Source organism: Salvelinus namaycush, unplaced genomic scaffold, assembly GCF_016432855.1.
Source record: "Salvelinus namaycush isolate Seneca unplaced genomic scaffold, SaNama_1.0 Scaffold1135, whole genome shotgun sequence".
Lineage (NCBI taxonomy): Eukaryota > Metazoa > Chordata > Actinopteri > Salmoniformes > Salmonidae > Salvelinus > Salvelinus namaycush.
The window spans coordinates 48970-65633 of NW_024057826.1; the positions used below are offsets into that span (position 1 = coordinate 48970).

At 47.7% G+C, this 16664-nt stretch overlaps 1 protein-coding gene across 1 annotated transcript in view; it reads right to left on the reverse strand.

The window, feature by feature from the left end:
- The window catches only part of LOC120035893 (filaggrin-2-like), a 41824-nt gene extending 25455 nt beyond the window's left edge, over positions 1 to 16369 (reverse strand). Inside the window, exons 1-3 of the mRNA XM_038982355.1 lie at positions 15993 to 16369; positions 1192 to 1325; positions 731 to 832 (exon numbers count right to left, since the gene is read on the reverse strand). Of these exons, the coding sequence (XP_038838283.1) occupies positions 731 to 832; positions 1192 to 1281 (192 nt within the window). The 5' untranslated portion in view covers positions 1282 to 1325; positions 15993 to 16369. The remainder of the gene's footprint in view (positions 1 to 730; positions 833 to 1191; positions 1326 to 15992) is intronic.
- Positions 16370 to 16664: the final 295 nt, after the last annotated feature.

Sequence of the window (16664 nt, forward strand, 5' to 3'; positions counted from 1 at the left end):
GAGTCAGGAAGTCAGGAAGCAGGGAGTCAGGAAGTCAGGAAGCAGGGAGTCAGGGAGTCAGGAAGCAGGGAGTCAGGGAGTCAGGAAGCAGGGAGTCAGGGAGTCAGGAAGCAGGGAGGCAGGGAGTCAGGGAGTCAGGAGCAGGGAGTCAGGAAGCAGGAAGCAGGGGAGTCAGGAAGCAGGGGAGTCAGGAAGCAGGGGAGTCAGGAAGCAGGGAAGTCAGGAAGCAGGGAAGTCAGGAAGCAGGGGAGTCAGGAAGCAGGGGAGTCAGGAAGCAGGTGCAGATGAAGAGTTTAATAACAGTGAATCAAGGCAAATGAACAAAACAGGGGATGTGTACTGAACATGAAAACAAAGCAATACTGCCTGATGACTGAGGCTACTGAGGGCTAAATAAAGGGAAGGTCATCAAGGTGACAATGAAGTTCAGGTCTGCATAATGATGGTTGCCAGGGCCGGTGGTTAGTAGACCGGCGATATCGAGCGCCCGAGGGAGGGAGCATGAGTAGACGTGATACTATATTATGAAGCCAAGATCAATGATGGAAAGAATGATGGAAAAAAACTTGAGTACTTTAAATGAATTTATGGACAGAAAGACAATTCAATGGCTTATTCATTATGAAACCATGTTGCCAATTATTTTTATGATTACCTCACTTGACACAAAACAGTGCTGTCCCCTCTCAACCTTTTCATTGAAATTACAGTGAGGTATTAGGTCCTTCACCTCTGTTTTTATGATCGTGTAGGATCTGACTCTTCGGCGTACGTAGGGACGTCTCTCCCCGGTCTCCAGGGGGAAGTCACCAGGAACTTCTCCTGTCAGCTCCTGTTATAGACAAATATACCACATTAACAGGAGAAATCACCAGGAAGCTCTCCTGTTATAGACAAATATACCACATTAACAGGAGAAATCACCAGGAAGCTCTCCTGTTATAGACAAATACACCACATTAACAGGAGAAATCCTTACCCTGCTTCTCCTGGCAACCACCAATCCTTACCCTGCTTCTCCTGGCAACCATCAATCCTTACCCTGCTTCTCCTGGCAACCATCAATCCTTACCCTGCTTCTCCTGGCAACCACCAATCCTTACCCTGCTTCTCCTGGCAACCACCAATCCTTACCCTGCTTCTCCTGGCAAACACCAATTGATTAACGCGTGTGTTTGTGTGTGTACTAACCGCCTCTTGCAGACAGACCTTGCGTAGCTCCACCAGTCTGGTATTCAGTAAGGTTTGTAGACTGCATCTCCTCTGTTGTAGTTGTGTCATCGTGTCAACACGCTGCTCACCTCCCTGACTGACACACAGCAGGTCTACACAGCACATCAAGAAGAAGATGACATGTTGTTATTAAGTGTTGATCAAACATCACGAAATGAGGTGTATATACACTTAAACAACACAATGTAACTCCAAGTCAATCACACGTCTGTGAAATCAAACTGTCCACTTAGGAAGCAACACTGATTGACAATAAACTTCACATGCTGTTGTGCAAATGGAATAGACAAAAGGTGGAAATTATAGGCAATTAGCAAGACACCCCCAATAAAGGAGTGGTTCTGCAGGTGGTGACCAACGACCACTTCTCAGTTCCTATGCTCCTGGCTGATGTTTTGGTCACTTTTGAATGCTCGCGGTGCTTTCACTCTAGTGGTAGCATGAGACGGAGTCTACAACCCACACAAGTGGCTCAGGTAGTGCAGCTCATCCAGGATGGCACATCAATGCGAGCTGTGGCAAGAAGGTTTGCTGTGTCTGTCAGCGTAGTGTCCAGAGCATGGAGGCGCTACCAGGAGACAGGCCAGTACATCAGGAGACGTGGAGGAGGCCGTAGGAGGGCAACAACCCAGCAGCAGGACCGCTACCTCCGCCTTTGTGCAAGGAGGAGCACTGCCAGAGCCCTGCAAAATGACCTCCAGCAGGCCACAAATGTATTCGGAAACATGACCGAATACAAACAGTGTAGCTATTCTCTCCGCAAGGCAATCAAACAAGCTAAGTCCCAGTACAGAGACAAAATAGAGTCGCAATTCAACAGCTCAGACACAAGAGGTATGTGGCAGGGTCTACAGTCAATCACGGATTACAAAAAGAAAAACAGCCCCGTCGCGGACCAGGATGCCTTGCTCCCGGACAGGCTTAATAACTTTTTTGCTCGCTTTGAGGACAATACAGTGCCACTGACACGGCCCGCTACCAAAACCTGCGGGCTCTCCTTCACTGCAGCCGAGGTGAGTAAAACATTTAAACGTGTTAACCCTCGCAAGGCTGTAGGCACAGACGGCATTCCCAGCCGTGTCCTCAGAGCATGCGCAGACCAGCTGGTTGGTGTGTTTACGGACATATTCAATCAATCCTTATCCCAGTCTGCTGTTCCCACATGCTTCAAGAGGGCCACCATTGTTCCTGTTCCCAAGAAAGCTAAGGTAACTGAGCTAAACGACTACCGCCCCGTAGCACTCACTTCCGTCATCATGAAGTGCTTTGAGAGACTAGTCAAGGATCATATCACCTCCACCCTACCGGACACCCTAGACCCACTCCAATTTGCTTACCGACCCAATAGGTCCACAGACGACGCAATCGCAACCACACTGCACACTGCCCTAACCCATCTGGACAAGAGGAATACCTATGTGAGAATGCTGTTCATCGACTACAGTTCAGCATTTAACACCATAGTACCCTCCAAACTCGTCATCAAGCTCGAGACCCTGGGTCTCGACCCCGCCCTGTGCAACTGGGTCCTGGACTTCCTGACGGGCCGCCCCCAGGTGGTGAGGGTAGGTAACAACATCTCCACCCCGCTGATCCTCAACACTGGGGCCACACAAGGGTGCGTTCTGAGCCCTCTCCTGTACTCCCTGTTCACCCACGACTGCGTGGCCATGCACGCCTCCAACTCAATCATCAAGTTTGCGGATGACACTACAGTGGTAGGCTTGATTACCAACAACGACGAGACGGCCTACAGGGAGGAGGGCCCTCGGAGTGTGGTGTCAGGAAAATAACCTCACACTCAACGTCAACAAAACAAAGGAGATGATTGTGGACTTCAGGAAACAGCAGAGGGAGCACCCCCCTATCCACATCGACGGGTCAGTAGTGGAGAAGGTGGAAAGTTTTAAGTTCCTCGGTGTACACATCACGGACAAACTGAATTGGTCCACCCACACAGACAGCGATGTGAAGAAGGCGCAGCAGCACCTCTTCAACCTCAGGAGGCTGAAGAAATTCGGCTTGTCACCAAAAGCACTCACAAACTTCTACAGATGCACAATCGAGAGCATCCTGTCGGGCTGTATCACCGCCTGGTACGGCAACTGCTCCGCCCACAACCGTAAGGCTCTCCAGAGGGTAGTGAGGTCTGCACAACGCATCACCGGGGGCAAACTACCTGCCCTCCAGGACACCTACACCACCCGATGTCACAGGAAGGCCATAAAGATCATCAAGGACAACAACCACCCGAGCCACTGCCTGTTCACCCCGCTATCATCCAGAAGGCGAGGCCAGTACAGGTGCATCAAAGCTGGGACCGAGAGACTGAAAAACAGCTTCTATCTCAAGGCCATCAGACTGTTAAACAGCCACCACTAACATTTAGCGGCCGCTGCCAACATACAGACTCAACTCCAGCCACTTTAATAATGGGAATTGATGGAAATTATGTAAAAATGTACCACTAGCCACTTTAAACAATGCCACTTAATATAATGTTTACATACCCTACATTACTCATCTCATATGTATATGTATATACCGTACTCCCGGGTGGCGCAGTGGTCTAGGGCACTGCATCGCAGTGCTAGCTGCGTCACCAGAGTCTCTGGGTTCGCGCCCAGGCTGGGCTGGGTTCGCGCCCAGGCTCTGTAGCAGCCGGCCGCAACCGGGAGGTCCGTGGGGCGACGCACAATTGGCATAGCGTCGTCCGGTTTAGGGAGGGTTTGGCCGGTAGGGATATCCTTGTCTCAGTATGTATAATGTAATGTAAAAATGTAATAAAATGTATGCACTCTACTGTAAGTCGCTCTGGATAAGAGCGTCTGCTAAATGACTAAAATGTAAATGTAAATGTAAATGTCCTCTATATCATCTACTGCATCTTGCCATCTCTATGCAATACATGTATCACTAGCCACTTTAAACTATGCCACTTTATGTTTACATACCCTACATTACTCATCTCATATGTATATACTGTACTCTATACCATCTACTGCATCTTGCCTATGCCGTTCTGTACCATCACTCATTCATATATCTTTATGTACATATTCTTTATCCCTTTACACTTGTGTGTATAAGGTAGTAGTTGTGGAATTGTTAGGTTAGATTACTTGTTGGTTATTACTGCATTGTCGGAACTAGAAGCACAAGCATTTCGCTACACTCGCATTAACATCTGCTAACCATGTGTACGTGACAAATAAAATTTGATTTGATTTAAAATGTGCATGTGTCAGCATATGGTCTCACAAGGGGTCTGAGGATCTCATCTCGGTACCTAATGGCAGTCAGGCTACCTCTGGCGAGCACATGGAGGGCTGTGCGGCCCCAAAAAGAAATGCCACCCCACACCATGACTGACCCACCGCCAAACCGGTCATGCTGGAGGATGTTGCAGGCAGCAGAACGTTCTCCACGGCGTCTCCAGACTCTGTCACGTCTGTCACATGTGCTCATGTGCTCAGTGTGAACCTGCTTTCATCTGTGAAGAGCACAGGGCGCCAGTGGCGAATTTGCCAATCTTGGTGTTCTCTGGCAAATGCCAAACGTCCTGCACGGTGTTGGGCTGTAAGTACAACCCCCACCTGTGGACGTCGGGCCCTCATACCACCCTCATGGAGTCTGTTTCTGACCGTTTGAGCAGACATTTTCCAGTAGGGACAACACAACATGTTAACATGATGGACCAGGACAACACAACATGTTAACATGATGGACCAGGACAACACAACATGTTAACATGATGGACCAGGACAACACAACATGTTAACATGATGGACCAGGACAATACAACATGTTAACATGATGGACCAGGACAACACAACATGTTAACATGATGGACCAGGACAACACAACATGTTAACATGATGGACCAGGACAACACAACATGTTAACATGATGGACCAGGATAACACAACATGTTAACATGATGGACCAGGACAACACAACATGTTAACATGATGGACCAGGACAACACAACATGTTAACATGATGGACCAGGACAACACAACATGTTAACATGATGGACCAGGACAACTCCAGTAGGGACAACACAACATGTTAGCATGATGGACCAGGACAACACAACATGTTAACATGATGGACCAGGACAACACAACATGTTAACATGATGGACCAGGACAACACAACATGTTAACATGATGGACCAGGACAACTCCAGTAGGGACAACACAACATGTTAGCATGATGGACCAGGACAACACAACATGTTAACATGATGGACCAGGATAACACAACATGTTAACATGATGGACCAGGACAACACAACATGTTAACATGATGGACCAGGACAACACAACATGTTAACATGATGGACCAGGACAACACAACATGTTAACATGATGGACCAGGATAACACAACATGTTAACATGATGGACCAGGACAACACAACATGTTAACATGATGGACCAGGACAACTCCAGTAGGGACAACACAACATGTTAACATGATGGACCAGGACAACACAACATGTTAACATGATGGACCAGGACAACACAACATGTTAACATGATGGACCAGGACAACACAACATGTTAACATGATGGACCAGGACAACACAACATGTTAACATGATGGACCAGGACAACACAACATGTTAACATGATGGACCAGGACAACATGTTAGCATGATGGACCAGGACAACTCAACATGTTAACATGATGGACCAGGACAACATGTTAGCATGATGGACCAGGACAACACAACATGTTAACATGATGGACCAGGACAACTCCAGTAGGGACAACACAACATGTTAGCATGATGGACCAGGACAACACAACATGTTAACATGATGGACCAGGACAACACAACATGTTAACATGATGGACCAGGACAACTCCAGTAGGGACAACACAACATGTTAGCATGATGGACCAGGACAACACAACATGTTAACATGATGGACCAGGACAACACAACATGTTAACATGATGGACCAGGACAACACAACATGTTAACATGATGGACCAGGACAACACAACATGTTAACATGATGGACCAGGACAACACAACATGTTAACATGATGGACCAGGACAATACAACATGTTAACATGATGGACCAGGACAACACAACATGTTAACATGATGGACCAGGACAACACAACATGTTAACATGATGGACCAGGACAACACAACATGTTAACATGATGGACCAGGACAACACAACATGTTAACATGATGGACCAGGACAACACAACATGTTAACATGATGGACCAGGACAACACAACATGTTAACATGATGGACCAGGACAACACAACATGTTAACATGATGGACCAGGACAACACAACATGTTAACATGATGGACCAGGACAACACAACATGTTAACATGATGGACCAGGACAACACAACATGTTAACATGATGGACCAGGACAACACAACATGTTAACATGATGGACCAGGACAACACAACATGTTAACATGATGGACCAGGACAACTCCAGTAGGGACAACACAACATGTTAGCATGATGGACCAGGACAACACAACATGTTAACATGATGGACCAGGACAACACAACATGTTAACATGATGGACCAGGACAACACAACATGTTAACATGATGGACCAGGATAACACAACATGTTAACATGATGGACCAGGACAACACAACATGTTAACATGATGGACCAGGACAACACAACATGTTAACATGATGGACCAGGACAACTCCAGTAGGGACAACACAACATGTTAACATGATGGACAGGAATAATGATGGACCAGGACAACACAACATGTTAACATGATGGACCAGGACAACACAACATGTTAACATGATGGACCAGGACAACACAACATGTTAACATGATGGACCAGGACAACACAACATGTTAACATGATGGACCAGGACAACACAACATGTTAACATGATGGACCAGGACAACACAACATGTTAACATGATGGACCAGGACAACATGTTAGCATGATGGACCAGGACAACTCAACATGTTAACATGATGGACCAGGACAACATGTTAGCATGATGGACCAGGACAACACAACATGTTAACATGATGGACCAGGACAACTCCAGTAGGGACAACACAACATGTTAGCATGATGGACCAGGACAACACAACATGTTAACATGATGGACCAGGACAACACAACATGTTAACATGATGGACCAGGACAACACAACATGTTAACATGATGGACCAGGACAACACAACATGTTAACATGATGGACCAGGACAACACAACATGTTAACATGATGGACCAGGACAACACAACATGTTAACATGATGGACCAGGACAACACAACATGTTAACATGATGGACCAGGACAACACAACATGTTAACATGATGGACCAGGACAACACAACATGTTAACATGATGGACCAGGACAACACAGCATGTTAACATGATGGACCAGGACAACTCCAGTAGGGACAACACAACATGTTAGCATGATGGACCAGGACAACACAACATGTTAACATGATGGACCAGGACAACACAACATGTTAACATGATGGACCAGGACAATACAACATGTTAACATGATGGACCAGGACAACTCCAGTAGGGACAACACAACATGTTAACATATTTATGTTAACATGTTGTGTTGTCCTGGTCCATCATGTTAACATGTTGTGTTGTCCTGGTCCATCATGTTAACATGTTGTGTTGTCCTGGTCCATCATGTTAACATGTTGTGTTGTCCTGGTCCATCATGTTAACATGTTGTGTTGTCCTGGTCCATCATGTTAACATGTTGTGTTGTCCTGGTCCATCATGTTAACATGTTGTGTTGTCCCTACTGGAGTTGTCCTGGTCCATCATGTTAACATGTTGAGTCCCCAGCCCTAGTTTGTGACATAGCCCCTCTAGTTTGTGACATAGCCCCTCTAGTTTGTGACATAGCCCCCCTAGTGTGTGACATAGCCCCCCTAGTGTGTGACATAGCCCCTCTAGTTCCCAGCCCTAGTTTGTGACATAGTCCCTCTAGTTTGTGACATAGCCCCTCTAGTTTGTGACATAGCCCCCCTAGTGTGTGACATAGCCCCCCTAGTGTGTGACATAGCCCCTCTAGTTCCCAGCCCTAGTTTGTGACATAACCCCTCTAGTTTGTGACATAGCCCCTCTAGTTTGTGACATAGCCCCCCTAGTGTGTGACATAGCCCCCCTAGTGTGTGACATAGCCCCTCTAGTTTGTGACATAGCCCCTCTAGTTTGTGACATAGCCCCTCTAGTTTGTGACATAGCCCCTCTAGTTTGTGACATAGCCCCTCTAGTCCCAGCCCTAGTGTGTGACATAGCCCCTCTAGTTTGTGACATAGCCCCTTTAGTCCCAGCCCTAGTTTTTGACATAGCCCCTCTAGTTCCCAGCCCTAGTGTGTGACATATCCCCTCTAGTCCCAGCCCTAGTGTGTGACATAGCCCCTCTAGTTTGTGACATAGCCCCTTTAGTCCCAGCCCTAGTTTTTGACATAGCCCCTCTACTTCCCAGCCCTAGTGTGTGACATAGCCCCTCTAGTTCCCAGCCCTAGTGTGTGACATAGCCCCTCTAGTTCCCAGCCCTAGTGTGTGACATAGCCCCTCTACTTCCCAGCCCTAGTGTGTGACATAGCCCCTCTAGTTCCCAGCCCTAGTGTGTGACATATCCCCTCTAGTCCCAGCCCTAGTGTGTGACATAGCCCCTCTAATTTGTGACATAGCTCCTCTAGTTCCCAGCCCTAGTTTGTGACACAGCCCCTCTAGTAAATTAATATAATCTCTATGGTCTGAAGTACCTATCTGTTAGAAAGGGAATCTGAAACGCAGTGGCACCCAAAAGCATAATCAATGCTCTAACTCCCCCTTGCGCTGGTCTGGAGCAACAAAGTGGTGTACGGTACTAAACCACAAATTACCTCTAAGTCCCATGGTCTAAACTCTTTTAAAGGAGAGCCTCGCTGTACCTAGGGTGGGTCTCCGACCTGGTTTTTCAGTGTGACTGTAGCCAACATGAATGAACATACAAGACATTGACATTATTACACACAGATGGAAACAGAGCCCAGTGGAGGGAGAGATGGATGAAGAAAGAGATGAACAGAGGGATGGAGAGAGAGAGGAACAGAGGGATGGAGAGAGAGAGGAATAGAGGGATGGAGAGAGAGATGAATAGAGGGATGGAGAGAGAGAGGAACAGAGGGATGGAGAGAGAGAGGAACAGAGGGATGGAGAGAGAGAGGAACAGAGGGATGGAGAGAGAGATGAATAGAGGGATGGAGAGAGAGATGAATAGAGGGATGGAGAGAGAGAGGAACAGAGGGATGAGAGAGAGATGAACAGAGGGATGGAGAGAGAGAGGAACAGAGGGATGGAGAGAGAGATGAATAGAGGGATGGAGAGAGATTAATAGAGGAATGGAGAGAGAGAGGAAAAGTAAGGCCCAGAAGATGGGTGGAGGGCGGAGGATGTGGGATGAAAGGATAGAGAGAGAGATGAAGAGGGATAGAGAGAGGCAGCTCTGAATGATGAAAGAGTGGAAAGACAAAGGGATGTCAGAAAGATGAATGAAGGGAGGAAGAGAGTGGGAGAAAGAGGAGGAAGGGAGGAAGAGAGTGGGAGAAAGATGAGGAAGGGAGGAAGAGAGTGGGAGAAAGATGAGGAAGGGAGGAAGAGAGTGGGAGAAAGATGAGGAAGGGAGGAAGAGAGTGGGAGAAAGATGAGGAAGGGAGGAAGAGAGTGGGAGAAAGATGAGGAAGGGAGCGAGAGAGGAGGAGAAAGATGAGGAAGGGAGGAAGAGAGGAGGAGAAAGATGAGGAAGGGAGGAAGAGAGTGGGAGAAAGCTAAGGAAGGGAGGAAGAGAGTGGGAGAAAGAGGAGGAAGGGAGGAAGAGAGTGGGAGAAAGATGAGGAAGGGAGGAAGAGAGGAGGAGAAAGATGAGGAAGGGAGGAAGAGAGTGGGAGAAAGATGAGGAAGGGAGGAAGAGAGTGGGAGAAAGATGAGGAAGGGAGGAAGAGAGTGGGAGAAAGATGAGGAAGGGAGGAAGAGAGTGGGAGAAAGAGGAGGAAGGGAGGAAGAGAGTGGGAGAAAGATGAGGAAGGGAGGAAGAGAGTGGGAGAAAGAGGAGGAAGGGAGCAAGAGAGGAGGAGAAAGATGAGGAAGGGAGCGAGAGAGGAGGAGAAAGATGAGGAAGGGAGGAAGAGAGTGGGAGAAAGATGAGGAAGGGAGGAAGAGAGGAGGAGAGGTAGGGAGAATAAGGTGATTAGAAATTATGTTGATGTTTCTCAGAGGGCCACAATGAGACAGATGAGAGAGGGAGAGAGACACAAGGAGAGGGGGGTGAGAGAGGGAGAGAGACAGAGAGAGGGAGAGACACAGAGAGGGAGAGAGACAGAGAGAGGGGGGTGAGAGAGGGGGAGAGACAGAGAGAGGAGTGAGAGAGGGAGAGAGACAGAGAGACGCAAGGAGAGGGGGGTGCACAGACAGACCAGACAGACAGACAGACAGACAGACAGACAGACAGACAGACAGACAGACAGACAGACAGACAGACAGACAGAGACTGCATGACTGCAATCTTCTACATTGCAGTCATACTGCACAGAATCACTGATCTACAAATCACCTTGCATCCCCAACAAGGCAACAGTAAACATGTCGTCCACCACGAATGACGCAGCTGAAAGTGGTGTCTGCATCATGTTATGGGTATGCTTGTAATCGCTTGTAGGTTTTTGGGATAATATTTTTTTTTGAATAGAGCTAAGCACAGGCCAAATCCTAGAGGAAACCTGGTTCAGTCTGCTTTCCAAAAGACACATGAATTCCCCTTTCAGCAGGACAATAACCTAAAACACAGGGTTTAACAACCTAGTCACAGTTCTGACTTATATCGACGTGAAGATATATGACAAGACCTGAAAATGGTTGTCTAGCAACGATCAACACCCAATTTGACTGAGCTGGAAGAATTTTAAAAGGAATAACGGGCAAATGTTGCACAATCCAGGTGTGGAAATCTCTTCGACTCACAGCCAGAAACACTCACAGCTGTAATCGCTGGCAAAGTTGCTTCTACAAAGTATTGACTCAGTGGTGCACATGCTTATGTAAATGAGATATTTCTGTATTTCCTTTGCAATACATTTGCACAAATTTATAAAAAACACATTTTCACTTTGTCATTATGGGTTATTGCGTGTAGGTTGGGTGATCAATTAAATCTACTTGATCCCATTTGAATTCTGTCTGTAACACAACAAAATGTAGAATAAGTGAAATACTCTCTGAAGGCGCAGAGCATTTAGCTGGGGGGGGGCCGGTTAATGAAAGCTCTGTATGCAGAGCATTTAGCTGGGGGGGGGCCGGTTAATGAAAGCTCTGTATGCAGAGCATTTAGCTGGGGGGGGGGCCGGTTAATGAAAGCTCTGTATGCAGAGCATTTAGCTGGGGGGGGGGCCGGTTAATGAAAGCTCTGTATGCAGAGCATTTAGCTGGGGGGGGGGCCGGTTAATGAAAGCTCTGTATGCAGAGCATTTAGCTGGGGGGGGGCCGGTTAATGAAAGCTCTGTATGCAGAGCATTTAGCTGGGGGGGGGGGCCGGTTAATGAAAGCTCTGTATGCAGAGCATTTAGCTGGGGGGGGGGCCGGTTAATGAAAGCTCTGTATGCAGAGCATTTAGCTGGGGGGGGGGGGGGGCCGGTTAATGAAAGCTCTGTATGCAGAGCACTTAGCTGGGGGGGGGGCGGTTAATGAAAGCTCTGTATGCAGAGCATTTAGCTGGGGGGGGGGGGGCGGTTAATGAAAGCGCTGTATGCAGAGCATTTAGCTGGGGGGGGGCCGGTTAATGAAAGCGCTGTATGCAGAGCATTTAGCTGGGGGGGGGGGGCGGTTAATGAAAGCGCTGTATGCAGAGCATTTAGCTGGGGGGGGGGCCGGTTAATGAAAGCGCTGTATGCAGAGCACTTAGCTGGGGGGGCTGGTTAATGAAAGCTCTGTATGCAGAGCACTTAGCTGGGGGGGGGGGCCGGTTAATGAAAGCTCTGGCTAGAGAACGTTACTCTCTGAAGGCGCTGTATGCAGAGCATTTAGCTGGGGGGGGGGCGGTTAATGAAAGCTCTGGCTAGAGAACGTTACTCTCTGAAGGCGCAGAGCATTTAGCTGGGGGGGGGCCGGTTAATGAAAGCTCTGTATGCAGAGCATTTAGCTGGGGGGGGGGCCGGTTAATGAAAGCTCTGTATGCAGAGCATTTAGCTGGGGGGGGGGCCGGTTAATGAAAGCTCTGGCTAGAGAACGTTACTCTCTGAAGGCGCTGTATGCAGAGCATTTAGCTGGGGGGGGGGCCGGTTAATGAAAGCTCTGGCTAGAGAACGTTACTCTCTGAAGGCGCTGTATGCAGAGCATTTAGCTGGGGGGGGGGCCGGTTAATGAAAGCTCTGGCTAGAGAACGTTACTCTCTGAAGGCGCTGTATGCAGAGCATTTAGCTGGGGGGGCCGGTTAATGAAAGCTCTGGCTAGAGAACGTTACTCTCTGAAGGCGCTGTATGCAGAGCATTTAGCTGGGGGGGCCGGTTAATGAAAGCTCTGGCTAGAGAACGATACGATGTGATAAGAGGGGCAGGTTAGTTATCTGATTCTGTCCGTAGGGAACCTTATTCCTCACTGGAACAACAGTAAACACGTCGTCCCCCACGAATGATGCAGCACCCTTGGGCCAATCATAGTCATTTGATTACCATAGTGTCCCCCTTGGGCCAATCATAGTCATTTGATTACCATAGTGTCCCCCTTGGGCCAATCATAGTCATTTGATTACCATAGTGTCCCCCTTGGGCCAATCATAGTCATTTGATTACCATAGTGTCCCCCTTGGGCCAATCATAGTCATTTAGTAAATGCCTGATCCTCTCAAATACCCTGATTGGTGTAGACTCTAGAGTCAAGATCATTTTCGCAGTCAAAAAGCAAGCCCAGATCTATAGGTCAGATTTTAAAAAATTAAACATGAAAAATGTAACATTAACCTAATAAAAACTGTTCTGTAGGAATGAGGTTTGTGCAGTATGCCTGATACATTATCACAGCATATTGGCTAAATGCCTGGACCGCCAATATTGTTCTTCATCTATTTCAAAACTCGAGCTTCGATAGTAAAATAGATCAGTTGCTGTAGCACTTGCGAGGCACAGCTGAGCGTAAATTAAAATAATTTGCTAATAATTATATTTTTTATTTCACTGGACTGATGGTCATGGTTCTGACGCAGGGAACTCTGGGAAAAACGAGGTCAAATCATGACGTCAGTGAACTTCAGGTCGGAGCTCTGGAAATATGAGTTTCCGAGTTGGATGACCGTTCAAAGGGTTTTTCCTCAGTCGGATCTCGTTGTTTTCCCCCCGAGTTCCCAGCTGTCTTGAGATTCCTGAGTTCCCAGCTGTCCTGAGATTCCTGAGTTCCCAGCTGTCTTGAGATTCCCGAGTTCCCAGCTGTCTTGAGATTCCCGAGTTCCCAGCTGTCTTGAGATTCCTGAGTTCCCAGCTGTCTTGAGATTCCTGAGTTCCCAGCTGTCTTGAGATTCCTGAGTTCCCAGCTGTCTTGAGATTCCTGAGTTCCCAGCTGTCTTGAGATTCCTGAGTTCCCAGTTGTCTTTAGATTCCTGAGTTCCCAGTTGTCTTGAGATTCCCGAGTTCCCAGTTGTCTTGAGATTCCCGAGTTCCCAGTTGTCTTGAGATTCCCGAGTTCCCAGCTGTCTTGAGATTCCCGAGTTCCCAGCTGTCTTGAGATTCCCGAGTTCCCAGCTGTCCTGCGATTCCTGAGTTCCCAGCTGTCTTGCGATTCCTGAGTTCCCAGCTGTCTTGCGATTCCTGAGTTCCCAGCTGTCTTGCGATTCCCGAGTTCCCAGCTGTCTTGAGATTCCCGAGTTCCCAGCTGTCTTGAGATTCCCGAGTTCCCAGCTGTCTTGAGATTCCCGAGTTCCCAGCTGTCTTGAGATTCCCGAGTTCCCAGTTGTCTTGAGATTCCCGAGTTCCCAGCTGTCTTGAGATTCCCGAGTTCCCAGTTGTCTTAGGATTCCTGAGTTCCCAGTTGTTTTGAACACTTCATTAGTCTCAGTGAAAGGAGAGAGAGAGCAGCAGAGGGTCTGCCTCTCAACGGTCCCTGCTCTCTTCACCTGAGAGGTGACACCGTCTTCCACCTGATGGGTCGCACTGCATCTGTGACCAGAGAAAGGGAAATTCTCCTCGATAGTAAAATAGACACGACGAGCTGCTAATAATAATAAAAACACAGGCCTATCGATACGAAGTAGAGAAATGTATTATGTTTTGTAATAGTGTAAAGCAGTGATGACAGTGCTGAATAAAAACATAGACATGAACTCATAAACAGCTGCTCTACGCTGTATTCTTAGACAGTCTCTCTCTGGTCACGGTTTTAAAAGTTATGAAATCTCACGTTGGCTAGTGTCAAACTTTGCTGTGGCTGGGGTCGTGGAAGCTGTAGGTAGGCACGGTGATTTGAGCCATCCGATTGGCCAGAGCAGTAGAGCGCACTCGAATTACCCGGTAGGAAATGGATCAAAATGGGAAAACTTTGAGTATCCGGTACACAGGGCTTCTGAATCAAGTGCACCTACGGCCAACAGGGCTTCTGAATCAAGTGCACCTACCGCCAATAGGGCTTCTGAATCAAGTGCACCTACCGCCAACAGGGCTTCTGAATCAAGTGCACCTACCGCCAACAGGGCTTCTGAATCAAGTGCACCTACCGCCAACAGGGCTTCTGAATCAAGTGCACCTACCGCCCACAGGACTTCTGAATCAAGTGCACCTACCGCCCACAGGACTTCTGAATCAAGTGCACCTACCGCCCACAGGGCTTCTGAATCAAGTGCACCTACTGCCCACAGGGCTTCTGAATCAAGTGCACCTACCGCCAACAGGGCTTCTGAATCAAGTGCACCTACCGCCAACAGGGCTTCTGAATCAAGTGCACCTACCACCAACAGGGCTTCTGAATCAAGTGCACCTACCGCCAACAGGGCTTTTGAATCAAGTGCACCTACCGCCAACAGGGCTTCTGAATCAAGTGCACCTACCGCCAACAGGGCTTCTGAATCAAGTGCACCTACCGCCAACAGGACTTCTGAATCAAGTGCACCTACCGCCAACAGGGTTTCTGAATCAAGTGCACCTACCGCCAACAGGGCTTCTGAATCAAGTGCACCTACCGCCAACAGGACTTCTGAATCAAGTGCACCTACCGCCAACAGGGTTTCTGAATCAAGTGCACCTACCGCCAACAGGGCTTCTGAATCAAGTGCACCTACCGCCAACAGGGCTTCTGAATCAAGTGCACCTACCGCCAACAGGGCTTCTGAATCAAGTGCACCTACCGCCAACAGGGCTTCTGAATCAAGTGCACCTACCGCCAACAGGGCTTCTGAATCAAGTGCACCTACCGCCAACAGGGCTTCTGAATCAAGTGCACCTACCGCCAACAGGGCTTTTGAGATTAGATGTTTTTCCTGCTGAGAAAAGTTGCCTTTGCTGCTATGTTAAAAAAAAAAAAAAAAACTACGTCTGATTTGGTTTCCAAATGTGATTTGGTTCTGATCTGATTTGATCTGATTTGTTTTCCAAATGTGACATGAATTGCTGTTGGTGACATTCAACAATGTGATGTTCCACAACAAACTTCTACTATAAATGCCATTGAAGAATACAGTACTGTAAGTACGTTACTGCCATAGACTATAAGAATACCTTGCTGCTTACCTTGATACTTTATCTAAACCGTAGAGCATGCAGCCGTAACCATTCCGGAAAGAGACCGCTGCTGCCGGGCAGTGATCGACGTCAGCCCAGATACGCATCAACGGAACCAATCCTTCCTTCTCAGCTCATACAATATAGTCCAATCGAGCTCGTAACAACGGAACCGACATGCCACGACAAAAAATCATGTAAATATAAATAAATGAGTAAATGTGTAAATAAACTCACGAAAGTACTCGTTAAAAAAGTCCACAAGAGCGTTCCTCTTCTCCGTTTTGAATTCAGACTGAGCGCTGCGTCGCCTCTCAAGAGCGTTTCTCTTCTCCGTTTTGAACTGCATTCAGACTGAGCGCTGCGTCGCCTCTCAAGAGCGTTTCTCTTCTCCGTTTTGAACTGCATTCAGACTGAGCGCTGCGTCGCCTCTCTCTCCCTCCGCTTCAGGTGGAGAAACGGCACCGAGCGACTTGTTGGGGGCGATACCAAATGGTGAGATGCAGGCGGGGTTACAAACGGTAGGGACAGCAGATCTTTAAGAGAGAAAATTACGCTCATAGTAGAATTACATCTATAATCTAATTAGAACAGTGTAAATATGTCACTTTACATCACTTGGTACATTTGTAATTTCTTTAGTAGACGTTTTATTAACTGAATCACTTGTCGTGGTTGGTA